General features: G+C 44.4%; 1 protein-coding gene across 4 annotated transcripts in view; it reads right to left on the bottom strand.

Annotated features, from left to right (window-relative positions):
- Positions 1-18,581, bottom strand: part of LOC109874721 (arf-GAP with GTPase, ANK repeat and PH domain-containing protein 3) — a 261,538-nt gene that overhangs the window by 107,464 nt on the left and 135,493 nt on the right. For all 4 annotated transcript variants that reach the window (XR_004206343.1, XR_004206342.1, XM_031810043.1 and 1 more), the window contains exon 4: positions 8,619-8,704. Coding sequence is in view for 2 of the 4 variants with exons in the window: in XM_031810043.1 (XP_031665903.1) it covers positions 8,619-8,704 (86 nt within the window). In the remaining 2 variants the exon portion in view is untranslated. The remainder of the gene's footprint in view (positions 1-8,618; positions 8,705-18,581) is intronic.

The following is an 18,581-nucleotide window of genomic DNA, read 5'->3' as shown; positions in this document are numbered from 1 at the left end:
CTTCCTCCATTCAGGCATTCAGCAGCGTTCACATCTATCGCTCCTGAGCCCCAGGGGAATATATATATATATATATTTTTTTACCTTTATTTAACCAGGTAGGCAAGTTGAGAACAAGTTCTCATTTACAATTGCGACCTGGCCAAGATAAAGCAAAGCAGTTCGACAGATAAAACGACACAGAGTTACACATGGAGTAAAAACAAACATACAGTCAATAATGCAGTATAAACAAGTCTATATACAATGTGAGCAAATGAGGTGAGAAGGGAGGTAAAGGCAAAAAGGGCCGTGATGGCAAAGTAAATACAATATAGCAAGTAAAATACTGGAATGGTAGTTTTGCAATGGAAGAATGTGCAAAGTAGAAATAAAAAATAATGGGGTGCAAAGGAGCAAAATAAATAAATAAATAAATAAAAATGAAATACAGTTGGGAAAGAGGTAGTTGTTTGGGCTAAATTATAGGTGGGCTATGTACAGGTGCAGTAATCTGTGAGCTGCTCTGACAGTTGGTGCTTAAAGCTAGTGAGGGAGATAAGTGTTTCCAGTTTCAGAGATTTTTGTTGTTCGTTCCAGTCATTGGCAGCAGAGAACTGGAAGGAGAGGCGGCCAAAGAAAGAATTGGTTTTGGGGGTGACTAGAGAGATATACCTGCTGGAGCGTGTGCTACAGGTGGGAGATGCTATGGTGACCAGCGAGCTGAGATAAGGGGGGACTTTACCTAGCAGGGTCTTGTAGATGACATGGAGCCAGTGGGTTTGGCGACGAGTATGAAGCGAGGGCCAGCCAACGAGAGCGTACAGGTCGCAATGGTGGGTAGTATATGGGGCTTTGGTGACAAAACGGATTGCACTGTGATAGACTGCATCTAATTTGTTGAGTAGGGTATTGGAGGCTATTTTGTAAATGACATCGCCAAAGTCGAGGATTGGTAGGATGGTCAGTTTTACAAGGGTATGTTTGGCAGCATGAGTGAAGGATGCTTTGTTGTGAAATAGGAAGCCAATTCTAGATTTAACTTTGGATTAGAGATGTTTGATATGGGTCTGGAAGGAGAGTTTACGGTCTAACCAGACACCGAAGTATTTGTAGTTGTCCACGTATTCTAAGTCAGAGCCGTCCAGAGTAGTGATGTTGGACAGGCGGGTAGGTGCAGGTAGCGATCGGTTGAAGAGCATGCATTTAGTTTTACTTGTATTTAAGAGCAATTGGAGGCCACGGAAGGAGAGTTGTATGGCATTGAAGCTTGCCTGGAGGGTTGTTAACACAGTGTCCAAAGAAGGGCCGGAAGTATACAGAATGGTGTCGTCTGCGTAGAGGTGGATCAGGGACTCACCAGCAGCAAGAGCGACCTCATTGATGTATACAGAGAAGAGAGTCGGTCCAAGAATTGAACCCTGTGGCACCCCCATAGAGACTGCCAGAGGTCCGGACAGCAGACCCTCCGATTTGACACACTGAACTCTATCAGAGAAGTAGTTGGTGAACCAGGCGAGGCAATCATTTGAGAAACCAAGGCTGTCGAGTCTGCCGATGAGGATATGGTGATTGACAGAGTCGAAAGCCTTGGCCAGATCAATGAATACGGCTGCACAGTAATGTTTCTTATCGATGGCGGTTAAGATATCGTTTAGGACCTTGAGCGTGGCTGAGGTGCACCCATGACCAGCTCTGAAACTGGATTGCATAGCAGAGAAGGTATGGTGAGATTCGAAATGGTCGGTAATCTGTTTGTTGACTTGGCTTTCGAAGACCTTAGAAAGGCACGGTAGGATAGATATAGGTCTGTAGCAGTTTGGGTCAAGAGTGTCCCCCCCCTTTGAAGAGGGGGATGACCGCAGCTGCTTTCCAATCTTTGGGAATCTCAGACGACACGAAAGAGAGGTTGAACAGGCTAGTAATAGGGGTGGCAACAATTTCGGGCAGATAATTTTAGAAAGAAAGGGTCCAGATTGTCTAGCCCGGCTGATTTGTAGGGGTCCAGATTTTGCAGCTCTTTCAGAACATCAGCTGAATGGATTTGGGAGAAGGAGAAATGGGGAAGGCTTGGGCGAGTTGCTGTTGGGGGTGCAGTGCTGTTGTCCGGGGTAGGAGTAGCCAGGTGGAAAGCATGGCCAGCCGTAGAAAAATGCTTATTTAAATTCTCAATTATGGTGGATTTATCAGTGGTGACAGTGTTTCCTATCTTCAGTGCAGTGGGCAGCTGGGAGGAGGTGTTCTTATTCTCCATGGACTTTACAGTGTCCCAGAACTTTTTTGAGTTAGTGTTGCAGGAAGCAAATTTCTGCTTGAAAAAGCTAGCCTTGGCTTTTCTAACTGCCTGTGTATAATGATTTCTAGCTTCCCTGAACAGCTGCATATCACGGGGGCTGTTCGATGCTAATGCAGAACGCCATAGGATGTTTTTGTGTTGGTTAAGGGCAGTCAGGTCTGGGGAGAACCAAGGGCTATATCTGTTCCTGGTTCTAAATTTCTTAAATGGGGCATGTTTATTTAAGATGGTTAGGAAGGCATTTAAAAAAAATATCCAGGCATCCTCTACTGACGGGATGAGATCAATATCCTTCCAGGATACCCCGGCCAGGTCGATTAGAAAGGCCTGCTCGCAGAAGTGTTTCAGGGAGCGTTTTACAGTGATGAGTGGAGGTCGTTTGACCGCTGACCCATTACGGATGCAGGCAATGAGGCAGTGATCGCTGAGATCTTGGTTGAAGACAGCAGAGGTGTATTTAGAGGGGAAGTTGGTTAGGATGATATCTATGAGGGTGCCCGTGTTTAAGGCTTTGGGGAGGTACCTGGTAGGTTCATTGATTATTTGTGTGAGATTGAGGGCATCAAGTTTAGATTGTAGGATGGCTGGGGTGTTAAGCATGTTCCAGTTTAGGTCGCCTAGCAGCACGAACTCTGAAGATAGATGGGGGGCAATCAGTTCACATATGGTGTCCAGAGCACAGCTGGGGGCAGAGGGTGGTCTATAGCAGGCGGCAACGGTGAGAGACTTGTTTTTAGAGAGGTGGATTTTTAAAAGTAGAAGTTCAAATTGTTTGGGTACAGACCTGGATAGTAGGACAGAACTCTGCAGGCTATCTTTGCAGTAGATTGCAACACCGCCCCCTTTGGCAGTTCTATCTTGTCTGAAAATGTTGTAGTTTGGAATTAAAATGTCTGAGTTTTTGGTGGTCTTCCTAAGCCAGGATTCAGACACAGCTAGAACATCCGGGTTGGCAGAGTGTGCTAAAGCAGTGAATAGAACAAACTTAGGGAGGAGGCTTCTAATGTTAACATGCATGAAACCAAGGCTATTACGGTTACAGAAGTCGTCAAAAGAGAGCGCCTGGGGAATAGGAGTGGAGCTAGGCACTGCAGGGCCTGGATTCACCTCTACATCGCCAGAGGAACATAGGAGGAGTAGAATAAGGGTACGGCTAAAAGCTATGAGAATTGGTCGTCTAGAACATCTGGAACATAGAGTAAAAGGAGGTTTCTGGGGGCGATAAAATAGCATCAAGGTATAATGTACAGACAAATGTATGGTAGGATGTGAATACAGTGGAGGTAAACCTAGGTATTGAGTGATGAAGAGAGAGATATTGTCTCTAGAAACATAGTTGAAACCAGGAGATGTCATTGCATGTGTGGGTGGTGGAACGAATAGGTTGGATAAGGTATAGTGAGCAGGACTAGAGGCTCTACAGTGAAATAAGCCAATAAACACTAACCAGAACAGAAATGGACAAGACATATTGACATTAAGGAGAGGCATGCTTAGTCGAGTGATCAAAAGGGTCCGGTGAGTGGAGAGGTTGGTTGGTGATTTAGACAGCTAGCCAGGGCATCGGTAGCAAGCTAGCATAGGATGGAGGTCTGTTGTTAGCCACCTCCTGCGCTCCGTCAGTAGATTAGTGGGGTTCCGTGTGGTAGAGGGGATCAATCCAAATCACACAACAACAAAAATAAAAACAATAGATATAGTTATAGAGGCCCAAGAAGAAAACATAATAATAATAATAAAATAAAATAAAATAATAAAAAAAAAATGTCCGATTGTCTATTCAGATAGCAGCCGGTAAGACAGCTAACGGTTAGCAGGCCGCAGATGGGCGTTCAGGTAACGTCGCGACGGAGGAGCCAGCCGAATAACTCCTTCGGGTAGATAACGTCGGCAGTCCAGTTGTGAAGGCCCGGTGGGGCTCCGCGAAGGCAGCAAACCGGGTCCGGATAGGCGACTGCAGCCCAGGTGCGATTGATGGAACTCAGGAGTGATTGACGGAGCTTGCTAGCCGAGCCGCGCTGCGCCGTACAGAACTGGCGATAGACTTTCGAGCCAAAGGATAGCCGATGACCACAAGCCGTGGTTAGCTGAACACCAACGACTTGCCAGTAAAGGAGCCAACTAGCTTCTGAACTAGCTTCTGGATTAGCTTCTGGCTAGTTTCAGGCAAGCCTCCTGGAGTTTCTGGCTAGCTTCTTGGAGGATTACAGATCTGAGGTAAATAATACTTTTTTATAAATATACATTGGTGAGGCGGGTTGCAGGAGAGTGTTTTGAAGATGAGTTGATGGAAAATAAAAATAAAATGTATGTGAAAAAGTTGTAAATATATATATATACAGGACACGACAAGACGAGGACAAAAGACGTCTGAACTGCTATGCCACCTTGGAACCATTTGAATGAATCAGACCAGGGTTCAAATACTATTTTAGTTCATTTAAAATACTGTATCTGTGCTTGATTGAGCTTACCTGTTGCAATGGAGCCAATAGAATAATCCCAATAGAGCAACCCCCGCCCACCTGGCACTCCAGACAGGTACCCAGCTAACAACAAATGTTCCCTTAAGAGTCTCATTAAGTCATTAACTAACATTTTCATAGGAATGTTCCCGTGATGTGCAAGGAATGTTTCTGTGCATTGTCAGGATGTCGCCTGATAGTCCCAAAGAAACGTTACAAAAAAAACACACAAAAAAACAGAACATTAGACATCCCGCCTTGTTACTGTTGCCAAGCCAATCAAGGCCCTGATTGGTGAACCACTGATCCATTCATAACTCTGTCAGTTGGCAAGGTTAGGGATACTCACACACACTGCTTTTAACAGTGTTCTCAACTTACATATTTGACACACTTTGACGTATACTGAACAAAAATATAAACTCAACATGTAAAGTGTTGGTCCCATGTTTCTTGAGCTGAAATTAAAAAATGCCAGAAATGTTCCATATTCACAAAAATCTTGTTTCTCTCAAATTGTGTGCCCAAATTTGTTTACATCCTTGTTAGTGAGCATTTCTCCTTTGCCAAGAGAATCCATCCACCTGAGAGGTGTGGCATATCAAGATGCTGATTAAACATCATTATCAATACACAGGTGCACCTTGTGCTGGGGACAATAAAAGGCCACTCTAAAATGTGCAGTTGTGTCACATAACACAATGCCACAGATGTCTCAAGTTTTGAGGGAGCGGGCAATTGACATGCTGACTGCAGGAATGTCCAACAAAGCTGTTGCCAGAGAATATAATGTTCATGTATCTACCATATGCCGCCTACAACGACTCACAACCCCAGACCATGTGTAGCCACGCCAGCTCAGGACTTCCACATCCAGCTTCTTCACCTGCAGGGACGTCCGGGGGGCAGAGGGTGCTGAGGAGTATATCTGTCTGTAATAAAGCCCTTTTGTGGGGGAAAACTCATTCTGATTGGCCCACCCATGGATGCACCCCTGCCCAGTCATGTGAAATCCATAGAATAGGGCATCATTTACTTATTTCAATTGACTGATTTCCTTCTATGAACTGTAACTCAGTAAAATCGCTGAAATTGTTGCATGTTGCATTTATATTTTTGTTCAGAGTAGATGGTTAAATTGTACATTTTCATTTATACAGTAATTATTATTCAACATGTCCTCACTTGGGATTGGAATAGAACCATATCTGTGTCGGTTAATCCGACTATTCTCATGATCGATTTGATTGACTTATTTCAGCAATTTAAGTGCTTTCTGTACAGTTGTCTAATGTCGGTGGGGCTTGTAAACCCGTTTTAATGATACTCATGAATACTTTTTTCCATGAGTGTATTTTTAACAGAGCTGAGATGAACTTCAAAGTGCATTCACCCTATTGCTTACAGATCGAAGTTGTTTCATTTACATAAGTGCCCAGGGGCGCAACTTTGGTTTTCGAACATAACTATTTTTTATATATTTTTTATTTATCCAGTCATATAAACACTCCAAAGAGCCTACCTGACCACTCGGAGGCGTCCGCATGGTCCTAAAGCACACCCTGCCTTGTTTTGCATCACATTCCAATTATAAAACTGGGGGGGACAAAAATGCATTTTCAGAACGTGAGTCCCCAGTGAAAGTTGCGTCCCTGTAGATGCCTATAGAAGATGGATTGGGGTTTCTTCTGGACAGGGCCTAACTATATTGGACTAATAAGCACATGCCCTAGATATATCCCTTATTAGGACAGTGGTTAGAGCGTTTGAAACTGGTGCTGGTGGCCTGTGTTCCCCCGCTAGTGGAGTCACCCTACTTTCACATTCATAGCAATATACAGTATGTTAATGTCATTATTTGTCAACAGTTACAACACACCTACCTGATCTAGTTAAAATGAGTTTGTCAATGACGTGGTGTAGATTCAAAAAATAGAATACAGTTCTCTTTGTGATGCTCAGCTATATAGAAGTAGCTCTTTACACTCGTATCCGTCTACGGGTTGAAAATTGTGGATTTGGGCACTGATAAACACCTAAATTGGAACGCAGTGGCTGTACAGTAACATACTACTCATGACGTCAGATCTCTGCACTTCACTGCGCTGTATGGGTTTTGACTGACAGACGTTCTGAACTTCAGCATCTCGCGCGACAAGAAGTTGCCCCCATTCCTCCTGCTAACTGAGCAACTATTGAGAATTCTGGGTTGTCTGAGTGAAAGAAATTGTAGAGGAATCTATGTATTTTGAAAGACAAGACGAATGCAGGCACTTTGTTTGTGTGTCTGAAAGTTGCCATTTATGTTTGTAACTGGTTTGGAGAAAAAAAATGAAATGAAGGAAAAAATATTATACAAAAATGAAAGATGAGACGTTGAGGATTATAATAAATACTGCTTTGATGTACACACACACTCACTATTTACACTGCTGCTACTCTGTTTATCATACAATGAGTGTCCAAAACAATCCATGACATAGACTGACCAGGTGAATGCTATGATCTCTTATTGATGTCAATTGCTAAATCCACTTCAATCAGTGTAGATGAAGGGGAGGAGACAGGTTAAATAATCATTTTAAGCCTTGAGACACAGATTGTGTCTGTGTGCCATTCAGAGTGTGAGAGGGCAAGACAAAATATTTAAGTGCCTTTGAACGGGGTATGGTAGTAGGTGCAGGCACACCAGTTTGAATGTGTCAAGAACTGCAACGCTGCTGGGTTTTTTTTCACACTCAAGATGTATCAAGAATGGTGTATCAAGAATGGTCCTCCACCCAAATGACATCCAGCCAACTTGACACAACTGTGGGAAGCATTGGAGTCAACAGGGGCCAGAATCCCTGTGGAATGCTTGACACCTTGTAGTCCATGCCCAGACGAATTGAGGCTGTTTGGGGGCAAAAGGGATGCAACTCAATATTAGGAAGCTGTTCCTAACGTTTTGTACAATTAGTGTATATCCTGATGCTAGTCACCTTACCCCTATACATACCTATTTTGATCGCTCCATATTCCCTGCACATTGTAAATATGGTATTGGAACTGGCCCAGTACATAGCTTCTTACATCGTGTTTTTCTTATTTCTGTTTCTCAAGTGCTTTTGATCTACCTAATGTTATTTTTAGTGCTACAGTGATACTGATTACTGCCAGTGGCAATCCGTCATTCAGGGTAGGTGGGGCAGAGCCCAATGGGGGGGGGGGGGGGCTTGCCTGTTTTGCTTGTTATTTGGTGATTAATACGTGTCACATATCAGTTTGCAAACAATGTAAAAAATAAAATAATAATTGAGTTAATAAAGCCGCATACATGGTCTCTTTGTTGCTTTCTTGAGGAAGGCGGCTCCAAAATGCAGGTGTTTCAGCCTAGCTCATTGCTTTCTGTGGTGGTGGGGCAAGCCAGCAGAAAATATGGAGCGTTGTGCTGTGATTGGCTCAGTGTTCTGTGACTCATGGGGACACTACGTCACCTCCAAGTCTTATGGGTAGAGCTCAATAATTTTTACCCCTTGGGTGCTGCATCGATTTACATTAGAAGTGCCCATCCAAGAAGGCTCAAGGTCATTGGCCACAGAATGACATCAAATCACGTTATATCTGCAGTAGCTTTGATTGGACTTTCAAAATCGTAGCTAGCAAGCTAGCAGTCATCATTATGACTCATGTCGACAATCTACTGGCAAATCCTTTTCAATCCTTGTCATATGAAGAGAAATGAGAGATAAAACGACTCAGTGCTCATCGGCCATTGGACATAAACATTACACATTAAGTCAGAAATGATCATTATCTTTCAGACTTTAAGTGGTGTTAATTGGCTGTGCTGAGGGATGCAGACAGGTAGGATTATAAAGCAAGCAGAGCGTACGTACCTGCAGCTCCGGGGGGCCTCCCTCATCTCTGATCAGCAGCAGGTAGCTCTGTCCATCAACCACCATCTCCTTCTTGAACCGACCACCTAAAAAAGAGAAGAGACATGTCACAGTGAGTTTATAGGGTGGTGCCTGATCAGGAAAAGACTTAGAGATCATCATTATAAATACAGCCAATGTGAACCAATTTACCGCTTTACCCTGCCTGTCAAAGGGCTTGGCAAAAGGATGGAAGAGGGCATAAACTCAGGCTTAAAAAGGTGTAAAGCACTGACATGATATTCTATCTACTACTTGTCAATGAAAACGTGTTTGGTTAAGCTACAGCTAAATCACCAAAATTCAACATTAACACCAATATTTTTCACAAATACACACCAGTAGGCCCAAGGCATGAGTCAGACTTTCCCATTGTCATACATCACATTCACATATAGATGACATTCCATTCTGAGAAAGTTTTGATGAAAGTTTGGAGACATCCATCCGGCTTAGGCTTAGGCTGCAGTTCGATTTGACCTCGCTGTCTCAATGAGAAATCAGAAACTTGAGGAGAAAACCGGGTCTCTATGGAGTCAACCAGGGAGGGAAATGGCCATTTAGCATATCTAATCCACACACACCTGCTGAGAGATCCTGCTCCACTACACTATCATGCACCCCAATGCACACACAACCCCTGGGAGGGCCCCCCCCCCCCCAAATTCACTTCACAATCACCAGCTAGCCTGGAGATCCGTTTCCATCACTTGCAAAACTACACAAGCTATAAGATGGCATGCTTGAGTATTAACAGTCATAGATTCAGATTCTGTATGGAAGTGATAAGGCATGGAGAATGGATGTAGCCTGGAGCCTGCGATAAAGAGGGAAGGAGGGGATGGAAGATAAAAGGGGAAAAAAGAAAGAAGTCTTAATCTAAAGTTGCTGTAGTTCATGACCACAGGATAGTGGAGACTAGAGAAGCTATACAGTAGAATGGAAACAACTATAGTGAGCCTGGACTTTTCCCCCGTCATCTTTTTGAATGCATGTTCATATTCTTTGCCAAGGGCAAGGTTGGCTACAGATAAAATACAAACCGATGGGAATGCGTCATACTAAATTGGATTTTGCATATCATTGGAATGGTTTGAGATCTGGTGGAGATTAAAAATATTCAAATGAGAGTTGGGGAGCTAGGCAAGAAACGCGTCCCAGGAAAATAAAACATTGGGTTTTCGAATGCAGAACATGTGCTTCAAGCTATCTCAAACAATATTGAATAATTTACGATTCCATGAAAGTTGTAAGAGTGGGCATAATAAAGTACACTATATATACAAAAGTATGTGGACACCCATACAAATTTGTGGATTTGGCTATTTTAGCCACACCTGTTGCTGACAGATGTACACAGCCATGCAATTGAGCACGCATCCATGCAATCTCCATAGACACACATTGCCAGTAGAATGGCCTTACTGAAGAGCTTAGTGACTTTCAACGTGGCACCAACAAGTCAGTTCATCAAACTTCTGCCCTGCTAGAGCTGGCCGGTCAACTGTAAGTGCTGTTATTGTGAAGTGGAAACATCTAGGAGCAACAACGGCTTAGCCGTGAAGTGGTAGGCCACACAAGCTCACAGAACGAGCCCACCGGGTGCTGAAGTGCGAACAAATCATCTGTTCTCGGTTGCAACACTCACTACCGAGTTCCATACTGCCTCTGGAAGCAACGTCAGCACAAGAACTGTTCGTCGGGAGCTTCATGAAATGCGTTTCCATGGCCGAGCAGCCGCACATAAGCCTAAGGTCACCATGCACAATACTAAGTGCCGGCTGGAGTGGTATAAAGCTCGCCGCCATTGGACTCTGGAGCAGTGGAAACGCGTTCTCTGGAGTGATGAATCACGCTTCACCATCTGGCAGTCCAACGAATTAATCTGGGTTTGGCTGATGCCAGGAGAACACTACCTGCCCAAATGCCTAGTGCCAACTGTAAAGTTTGGTGGAGCAGGAATAATGTTTCTGGGGCTGTTTTTCATGGTTCGGGGTAGGCCCCTTAGTTCCAGTGAAGGGAAATCTTAATTAATGCATTGTAAACAATTCTGTGCTTTCAACTTTGTGACAACAGTTTGGGGAAGGCCCTTTCCTGTTTCAGCATGACAATGCCCCCATGCACAAAGTAAAGTCCATACAGAAATGGTTTGTCAAGATCAGTGTGGAAGAACTTGACTGGCTTGCACAGAGCCCTCACCTCAACCCCATCGAATACCTTTGGGATGAATTGGAATGTCGACTGTGAGCCAGGCCTATTCGCCAAAAATCAATGCCTGACCTCACTAATTCTCTTGTGGCTGTATTGAAGCAAGTCCCCGCAGAATGTTCCAACATCTAGTGAAAAGCCTTCCCAGAAGTGTGGAGACTGTTATAGCAGCAAATGGAGGACCAACTCCGTCAACTTACCAACATTACGACCAGGAATACGACTTTCCCGAAGCGGATCCTCTGTTTGGTCTACCACCCAGGACAATGGATCAGATCCCAGCCGGCGACCCAAAACAACAGCGCCGCAGGAGGGGCAGAAGAAGGGGTCTTCTGGTCAGGCTCTGTAGATGGGCACATCGCGCACCGCTCCCGAGTTTACTACTCACCAACGTCCAGTCTCTTGACAACTAAGTAGACGAAATCAGAGCAAGGGTTGCCTTCCAGAGAGACATCAGAGATTGTAACGTTCTTTGTTTCACGGAAACGTGGCTCACCCGAGACACGCTATCAGAGTCGGTACAGCCATCTGGTTTCTTTACGCATCGCGTCGACAGAAACAAACATCTATCTGGTAAGAAGAAGGGCGGGTGTATGTCTTATGATTAACGAGACGTGGTGTGATCATAACAACATACAGGAACTAAAGTAATTTTGCTCACCTGACCTAGAATTCCTTACAATCAAATGTCGACCGCATTATCTACCAAGAGAATTCTCTTCGATTATAATCACAGACGTATATATCCCCCCCCCCCCCCCCAAGCAGACACATCGATGGCCCTGAATGAACTTCATTGGACTCTACGTAAACTGGAAACCACATATCCTGAGGCTGTGTTCATTGTAGCTGAGGATTTTAACAAGGCTCATCTAAAAACAACACTCCCTAAATTTGATCAGCTTATCGAATGTGCTACCTAAAAAATCCTGGACCATTGTTATTCTAACTTCCGCAACGCATACAAAGCCCTGCCCGCCCTCCTTTAGGAAAATCTGATCACGACTCCATTTTGTTGCTCCCAGCCTATAGACAGAAACTAAAACAGGAAACGCCCATGCTCAGGTCTGTTCAACGCTGGTTCGACCATTCTGATTCCACGCTTCAAGATTGCTTCGATCTCATGGACTGGGATATGTTCTGCATAGAGTCGGACAATAACATTGATGAATACGCTGATTCGGTGAGCAAGTTTATTAGCAAGTGCATCACCCCAACCAGAAACCATGGATTGATGGCAGCATTCGTGTAAAACTGAAAGCGCGAACCACTGCTTTTAATCAGGGCAAGGCAACCGGAAACATGACCAAATACAAACAGTGTAGCTATTCCCTCAGCAAGGCAATCAAACAAGCTAAGCGTCAGTATAGAGACAAAGTAGAGTCGCAATTCAACGGCTCAGACACGAGAGGTATGTGGCAGGGTCTACAGTCAATCATGGACTACAAAAAGAAAACCAGCACCGTCGCAGACCAGGTAGTCCTGCTCCCAGACAAACTAAACAACTTCTTTGCTCGCTTTGAGGTCAATACAGTGCCAACAACATGGCCCTCTACCAAAACCTGCGGGCTCTCCTTCACCGCAGCCAACGAGAGTAAAGCATTTAAACGTGTTAACCCTCGCAAGGCTGCGGGCCCAGACGGCATCACTAGCCGCGTCCTCAGAGCTTGCGCAGACCAGCTGGCTGGTGTGTTTACGGACATATTCAATCAATCCCAGTCTGCTGTTCCCACATGCTTCAAGAAGGCCTCCATTGTTCCAGTTCCCAAGAAAGCTAAGGTAACTGACTATCGCCCCGTAGCACTCACCTCCGTCATTATGAAGTGCTTTGAGAGACAAGTCAAGGATCATATCACCTCCACCCTACCTGACACCCTAGACACACTCCAATTTGCTTACCGCCCCAATAGGTCCACAGACGACGCAATCGCAATCGCAATCACACTGCCCTAACCCACATGGACAAAAGGAATACCAATGTAAGAATGCTGTTCATCGACTACAGCTCAGGATTTAACACCATAGTACCCTCCAAACTCATCATTAAGCTTGAGCTCCTGGACTTCCTGATGGACCGCCCCCAGGTGGTGAGGGTAGGAAACATCATGTCCACCCCGCCGATCTTCAACACTGGGGCCCCACAAAGGTGCATTCTCAGCCCTCTCCTGTACTCCCTGTTCACCCATGACTGCATGGCCATGCACGCCTCCAACTCAATCATCAAGTTTGCAGACGACACTACAGTGGTAGGCTTGATTACCAAAAACGATGAGACGGCCTACAGGGAGGAGGTGAGGGCCCTCGGAGTGTGGTGTCAGGAAAATAACCTCTCACTCAATGTCAACAAAACAAAGGAGATGATAGTGGACTTCAGGAAACAGCAGAGTGTGCACCCCCCTATCCACATCGACGGGACAGTAGTGGAGAAGGTGGAAAGTTTTAAGTTCCTCGGCGTACACATCACAGACAAACTGAAATGGTCCACCCACACAGACAGCATGGTGAAGAAGTTGCAACAGCGTCTCTTCGACCTCAGGAGGCTGAAAAAATGTGGCTTGTTACCTAAAACACTCACAAACATTTACAGATGCACAATCGAGAGCATCCTGTCGGGCTGTATCACCGCCTGGTACGGCAACTGCTCCGCCCCCAACTGTAAGGCTCTCCAGAGGGTAGTGAGGTCTGCACAATGCATCACCTGGGGCAAACTATCTGCTCTCCAGGACACCTACACCACCCGATGTCACAGGAAGGCCAAAAAGATCATCAAGGACAACAACCATCCGAGCCACTGCCTGTTCACCCTGCTATCATCCAGAAGGCGAGGTCAGTACAGGTGCATCAAAGCTGGGACCGAGAGACTGAAAAACAGCTTTTATCTCAAGGCCATCAGACTGTTAAACAGCCACCACTAACATTGAGTGGCTGCTGCCAACATACTGACTCAATATCTAGCCACTTTAATAATTAAAAATTGGATGTAATACATGTATCACTAGTCACTTTAAACTATGCCACTTTATATAAAGTTTACATACCCTACACTACTCATCTCAAATGTATATACTGTACTCTATACCATCTACTGCATCTTGCCTATGCCGTTCAGCCATCGCTCATCCATATTTATCTTTATGTACATATTCTTATTAATTCCTTTACACTTGTGTGTATAAGGTAGTTGTTGGGACATTGTTAGATATTACTGCATAGTCGGAACTAGAAGCACAAGCATTTCGCTACACTCGCATTAACATCTGCTATCCATATGTATGTGACCAATACAATTTGATAAGATTTGAACATACTTAGGTCATGTAGTGTACAGTGGCAAGAAAAAGTATGTGAACCCTTTGGAATGATCTGGATTTCTAAATAAATTGGTCATAAAATTAGATCTGATCTTAATCAAAGTCACAACAACAGACAAAAGTACAGGTAATTCCAAAGGGTTCACATACTTTTTCTTGCCACTGTATATCAAAAATAAATATGCTGAGAGTGACAGACATAAAACCGGTATGAAATATCTATCGTTGCGGCAACACCAGCTATTTGATAATAAGCCGTGTTATCTGTTACAGAGAAATGTAATAAGATGGAGAGAATTAAGTTCATAACAGTTTTAGAACTGAATTTGAACTTTCCAAATGACAAGATCCCACCTCTGCAAAGGACAAGATCCCACCTCTGCAAAGGACAAGATCCCACTTCTGCAAATGACAAGATCCCACCTCTGCAAAGGACAAGATCCCACCTCTGCAAAGGACAAGATCCCACCTCTGCAAAGGACAAGATCCCACCTCTGCAAAGGACAAGATCCCACCTCTGCAAAGGACAAGATCCCACCTCTGCAAAGGACAAGATCCCACCTCTGCAAAGGACAAGATCCCACCTCTGCAAAGGACAAGATCCCACCTCTGCAAAGGACAAGATCCCACCTCTGCAAAGGACAAGATCCCACCTCTGCAAATGACAAGATCCCACCTCTGCAAATGACAAGATCCCACCTCTGCAAATGACAAGATCCCACCTCTGCAAAGGACAAGATCCCACCTCTGCAAATGACAAGATCCCACCTCTGCAAAGGACAAGATCCCACCTCTGCAAATGACAAGATCCCACCTCTGCAAAGGACAAGATCCCACCTCTGCAAATGACAAGATCCCACCTCTGCAAAGGACAAGATCCCACCTCTGCAAAGGACAAGATCCCATCTCTGCAAAGGACAAGATCCCACCTCTGCAAATGACAAGATCCCACCTCTGCAAATGACAAGATCCCACCTCTGCAAATGACAAGATCCCACCTCTGCAAATGACAAGATCCCACCTCTGCAAAGGACAAGATCCCACCTCTGCAAAGGACAAGATCCCACCTCTGCAAATGACAAGATCCCACCTCTGCAAATGACAAGATCCCACCTCTGCAAATGACAAGATCCCACCTCTGCAAAGGACAAGATCCCACCTCTGCAAATGACAAGATCCCACCTCTGCAAAGGACAAGATCCCACCTCTGCAAATGACAAGATCCCACCTCTGCAAATGACAAGATCCCACCTCTGCAAATGACAAGATCCCACCTCTGCAAATGACAAGATCCCACCTCTGCAAAGGACAAGATCCCACCTCTGCAAATGACAAGATCCCACCTCTGCAAATGACAAGATCCCACCTCTGCAAATGACAAGATCCCACCTCTGCAAATGACAAGATCCCACCTCTGCAAATGACAAGATCCCACCTCTGCAAATGACAAGATCCCACCTCTGCAAATGACAAGATCCCACCTCTGCAAAATAGCAAGTGAGGTCACAGTGACTGGCTCTGCTGGCAGTCTTCAAGGACTAGGTAGGCAGTGTTCTAGCTAGGGCCAACATGAAATACAGATCCACTTGAGACACACTTGCTCCCTATTAAGTCCACTTTAGCCCACTTGGTGAAGGGGGATTCTCCCAGACATCAGTTTGGTTGTGTAATAGTCAGAGAGAGAGAGAGAGACTTTCCTCTGCTGAAGCAATGCCGGCGCCAGAACAAATCAGTTGGACGGATCTTTCATTTCTATAGGTGGGCCACATTTTTTCAGGGGACCTCCTTTAATGGGTTTTATATTAAAAGATATCTAATTTAACTAGAAAGATGTATTACCTTTCAACAGAGCATGAACACAACCAGTCATTATGTTTTTATCCGATTGTAAACACAAATTATTTCAAAAAGTAGGTTACCGGGCCTCCCGAATGTTGCAGCTGTCTAAGGCACTGCATCGCAGTTTGAGAGGCATAACTACAGACCCAGGTTCGATCCCAGGCTGTGTCGCAGCCGGCCGCCACCGGTAGACACACACAAATGGCCCAGTGTCGTCCGGGTTTGGGAAGGGTTTGGCCGGCTGGGGTGTCCTTGACCAATCACGCTCTAGCAACTGCTTGTGGTGGGCCGGGCGCATGCACGCTGACTTCAGTCGCCAGTTGTACGGTGTTTCCTCCGACACATTGTTGCGGCTGGCTTCCGGGTTATGCGAGTACTGCTGTTTGGCAGGGTCATGTTTCGGAGGATGCAAGTCTCTCGACCTTCACCTCTCCCGAGTCCGTACGGGAGATGCAGCAATAGGACAAGTGGATATCACTAAATTGGGGAGAAAAAGGGGCAAAAAAAATTAAGCCAAAAGAAGTAAATAATAAAAAGTAGGTTACCTTCGCACCTTCATCCATAATAATTCCAGTATCCAAAAAAGTGCACTCACAACTTTCCTTCAATTTGCAAGTGGCTGAAACTGTCACCCGAGAAAGCATCTTACTATATTAAGTTTCAAGTTTTAATGTCATGTGCACAAGTATAGTGAAATGCCTTTCTTGCAATCTCTAAACCAGGGATCATAAACTAGATTCAGCCACGGGCTGATTTTTTCTTTAGCGGATGGCCAGGGGGCCCGAATGTAATAAAAAAATAATTTGAAGACTGCAAATTAACCGCAAGAAGCCCAAAAATATATTGTTTGACTACAACAATCATTTCAAACCTTGCTTACATTTTTTACGTCGTGTCTCTCCATTACACGTGGAAATACTTGGGAACAGATTTCTTAAATTAAGGAGCTGATTTCATGGTGATTTATAGTCATGTCCAACAATGAAAATTCCACACAGGCCGCCAGTTGGGGAACACTGCTCTAAACCCAATAATGCGGTAATCAATAACAATGTAATAGTAAAATAGCATGAGGTGGAACAAAAGAAACAATAAATAAAAATAAGATGTAGCCCATGTATCTGATGCCCGTTTGGCCAAAAAGAGTATGACATGAGACAGAGAGGCGCTGTTTCTCTCCTTCTGATTCTTCATCTGAGATTGATGCATCTTTCTGTTGGTGCGCGTCTCGGTCAAATAAATTATCAATATTTAAACATTTTATTGGACAGGAAACGAGGTAAGGTAGCGTGGGCCAGGCCCCCAGAGGCCTGCCCATAAGGCCGGCTCTGCACAGAAGTAACAGAGCTCTGAGATTGGAGCGCTGCTTGGACCGAGCATTAATATCTGAGTCTCTATATGTCAGGAAATCTACATTTAGAGGAAATGTCAGAAAAGTGATACCCATAGTAATACCCAGTATAGTATAGTCATATCTTGTGAAAAAAATGGTCTCTGGACCAAAGGGCCAGACTTCAAAGGAACATTTGTAATTTTATTTGTATTTTTATTTGACCTTTATTTAACCAGGTAGGTTAGTTGAGAACACCTTTATTTAACCAGGTAGGTTAGTTGAGAATACCTTTATTTAACCAGGTAGGTTAGTTGAGAACACCTTTATTTAACCAGGTAGGTTAGTTGAGAACACTTTTATTTAACCAGGTAGGTTAGTTGAGAACAAGTTCTCATTTACAATTGCGACCTGGCCAAGATAAAGCAAAGCAGTTCGACAGATACAACGACACAGAGTTACACATGAAGTAAAACAAACATACAGTCAATAATACAGTATAAACAAGTCTATATACAATGTGAGCAAATGAGGTGAGAAGGGAGGTAAAGGCAAAAAAGGCCATGGTGGAAAAGTAAATACAATATAGCAAGTAAAACACTGGAATGGTAGTTTTGCAATGGAAGAATGTGCAAAGTAGAAATAAAAATAACGGGGTGCAAAGGAGCAAAATAAATTAATTAATTAAATACAGTTGGGAAAGAGGTAGTTGTTTGGGCTAAATTATAGGTGGGCTATGTACAGGTGCAGTAATCTGTGAGCTGCTCTGACAGTTGGTGCTTAAAGCTAGTGAGGGAGATAAGTGTTTCCAGTTTCAGAGATTTTTGTTGTTCGTTCCAGTCATTGGCAGCAGAGAACTGGAAGGAGAGGCGGCCAAAGAAAGAATTGGTTTTGGGGGTGACTAGAGAGATATACCTGCTGGAGCGTGTGCTACAGGTGGGAGATGCTATGGTGACCAGCGAGCTGAGATAAGGGGGGACTTTACCTAGCAGGGTCTTGTAGATGACATGGAGCCAGTGGGTTTGGCGACGAGTATGAAGCGAGGGCCAGCCAACGAGAGCGTACAGGTCGCAATGGTGGGTAGTATATGGGGCTTTGGTGACAAAACGGATTGCACTGTGATAGACTGCATCTAATTTGTTGAGTAGGGTATTGGAGGCTATTTTGTAAATGACATCGCCAAAGTCGAGGATTGGTAGGATGGTCAGTTTTACAAGGGTATGTTTGGCAGCATGA

This window comes from Oncorhynchus kisutch, linkage group LG30 (genome assembly GCF_002021735.2).
Source record: "Oncorhynchus kisutch isolate 150728-3 linkage group LG30, Okis_V2, whole genome shotgun sequence".
NCBI lineage: Eukaryota > Metazoa > Chordata > Actinopteri > Salmoniformes > Salmonidae > Oncorhynchus > Oncorhynchus kisutch.
The sequence above is the reverse complement of the archived record's forward strand: the minus strand, read 5'-3'. Positions and strand labels throughout refer to the sequence as shown.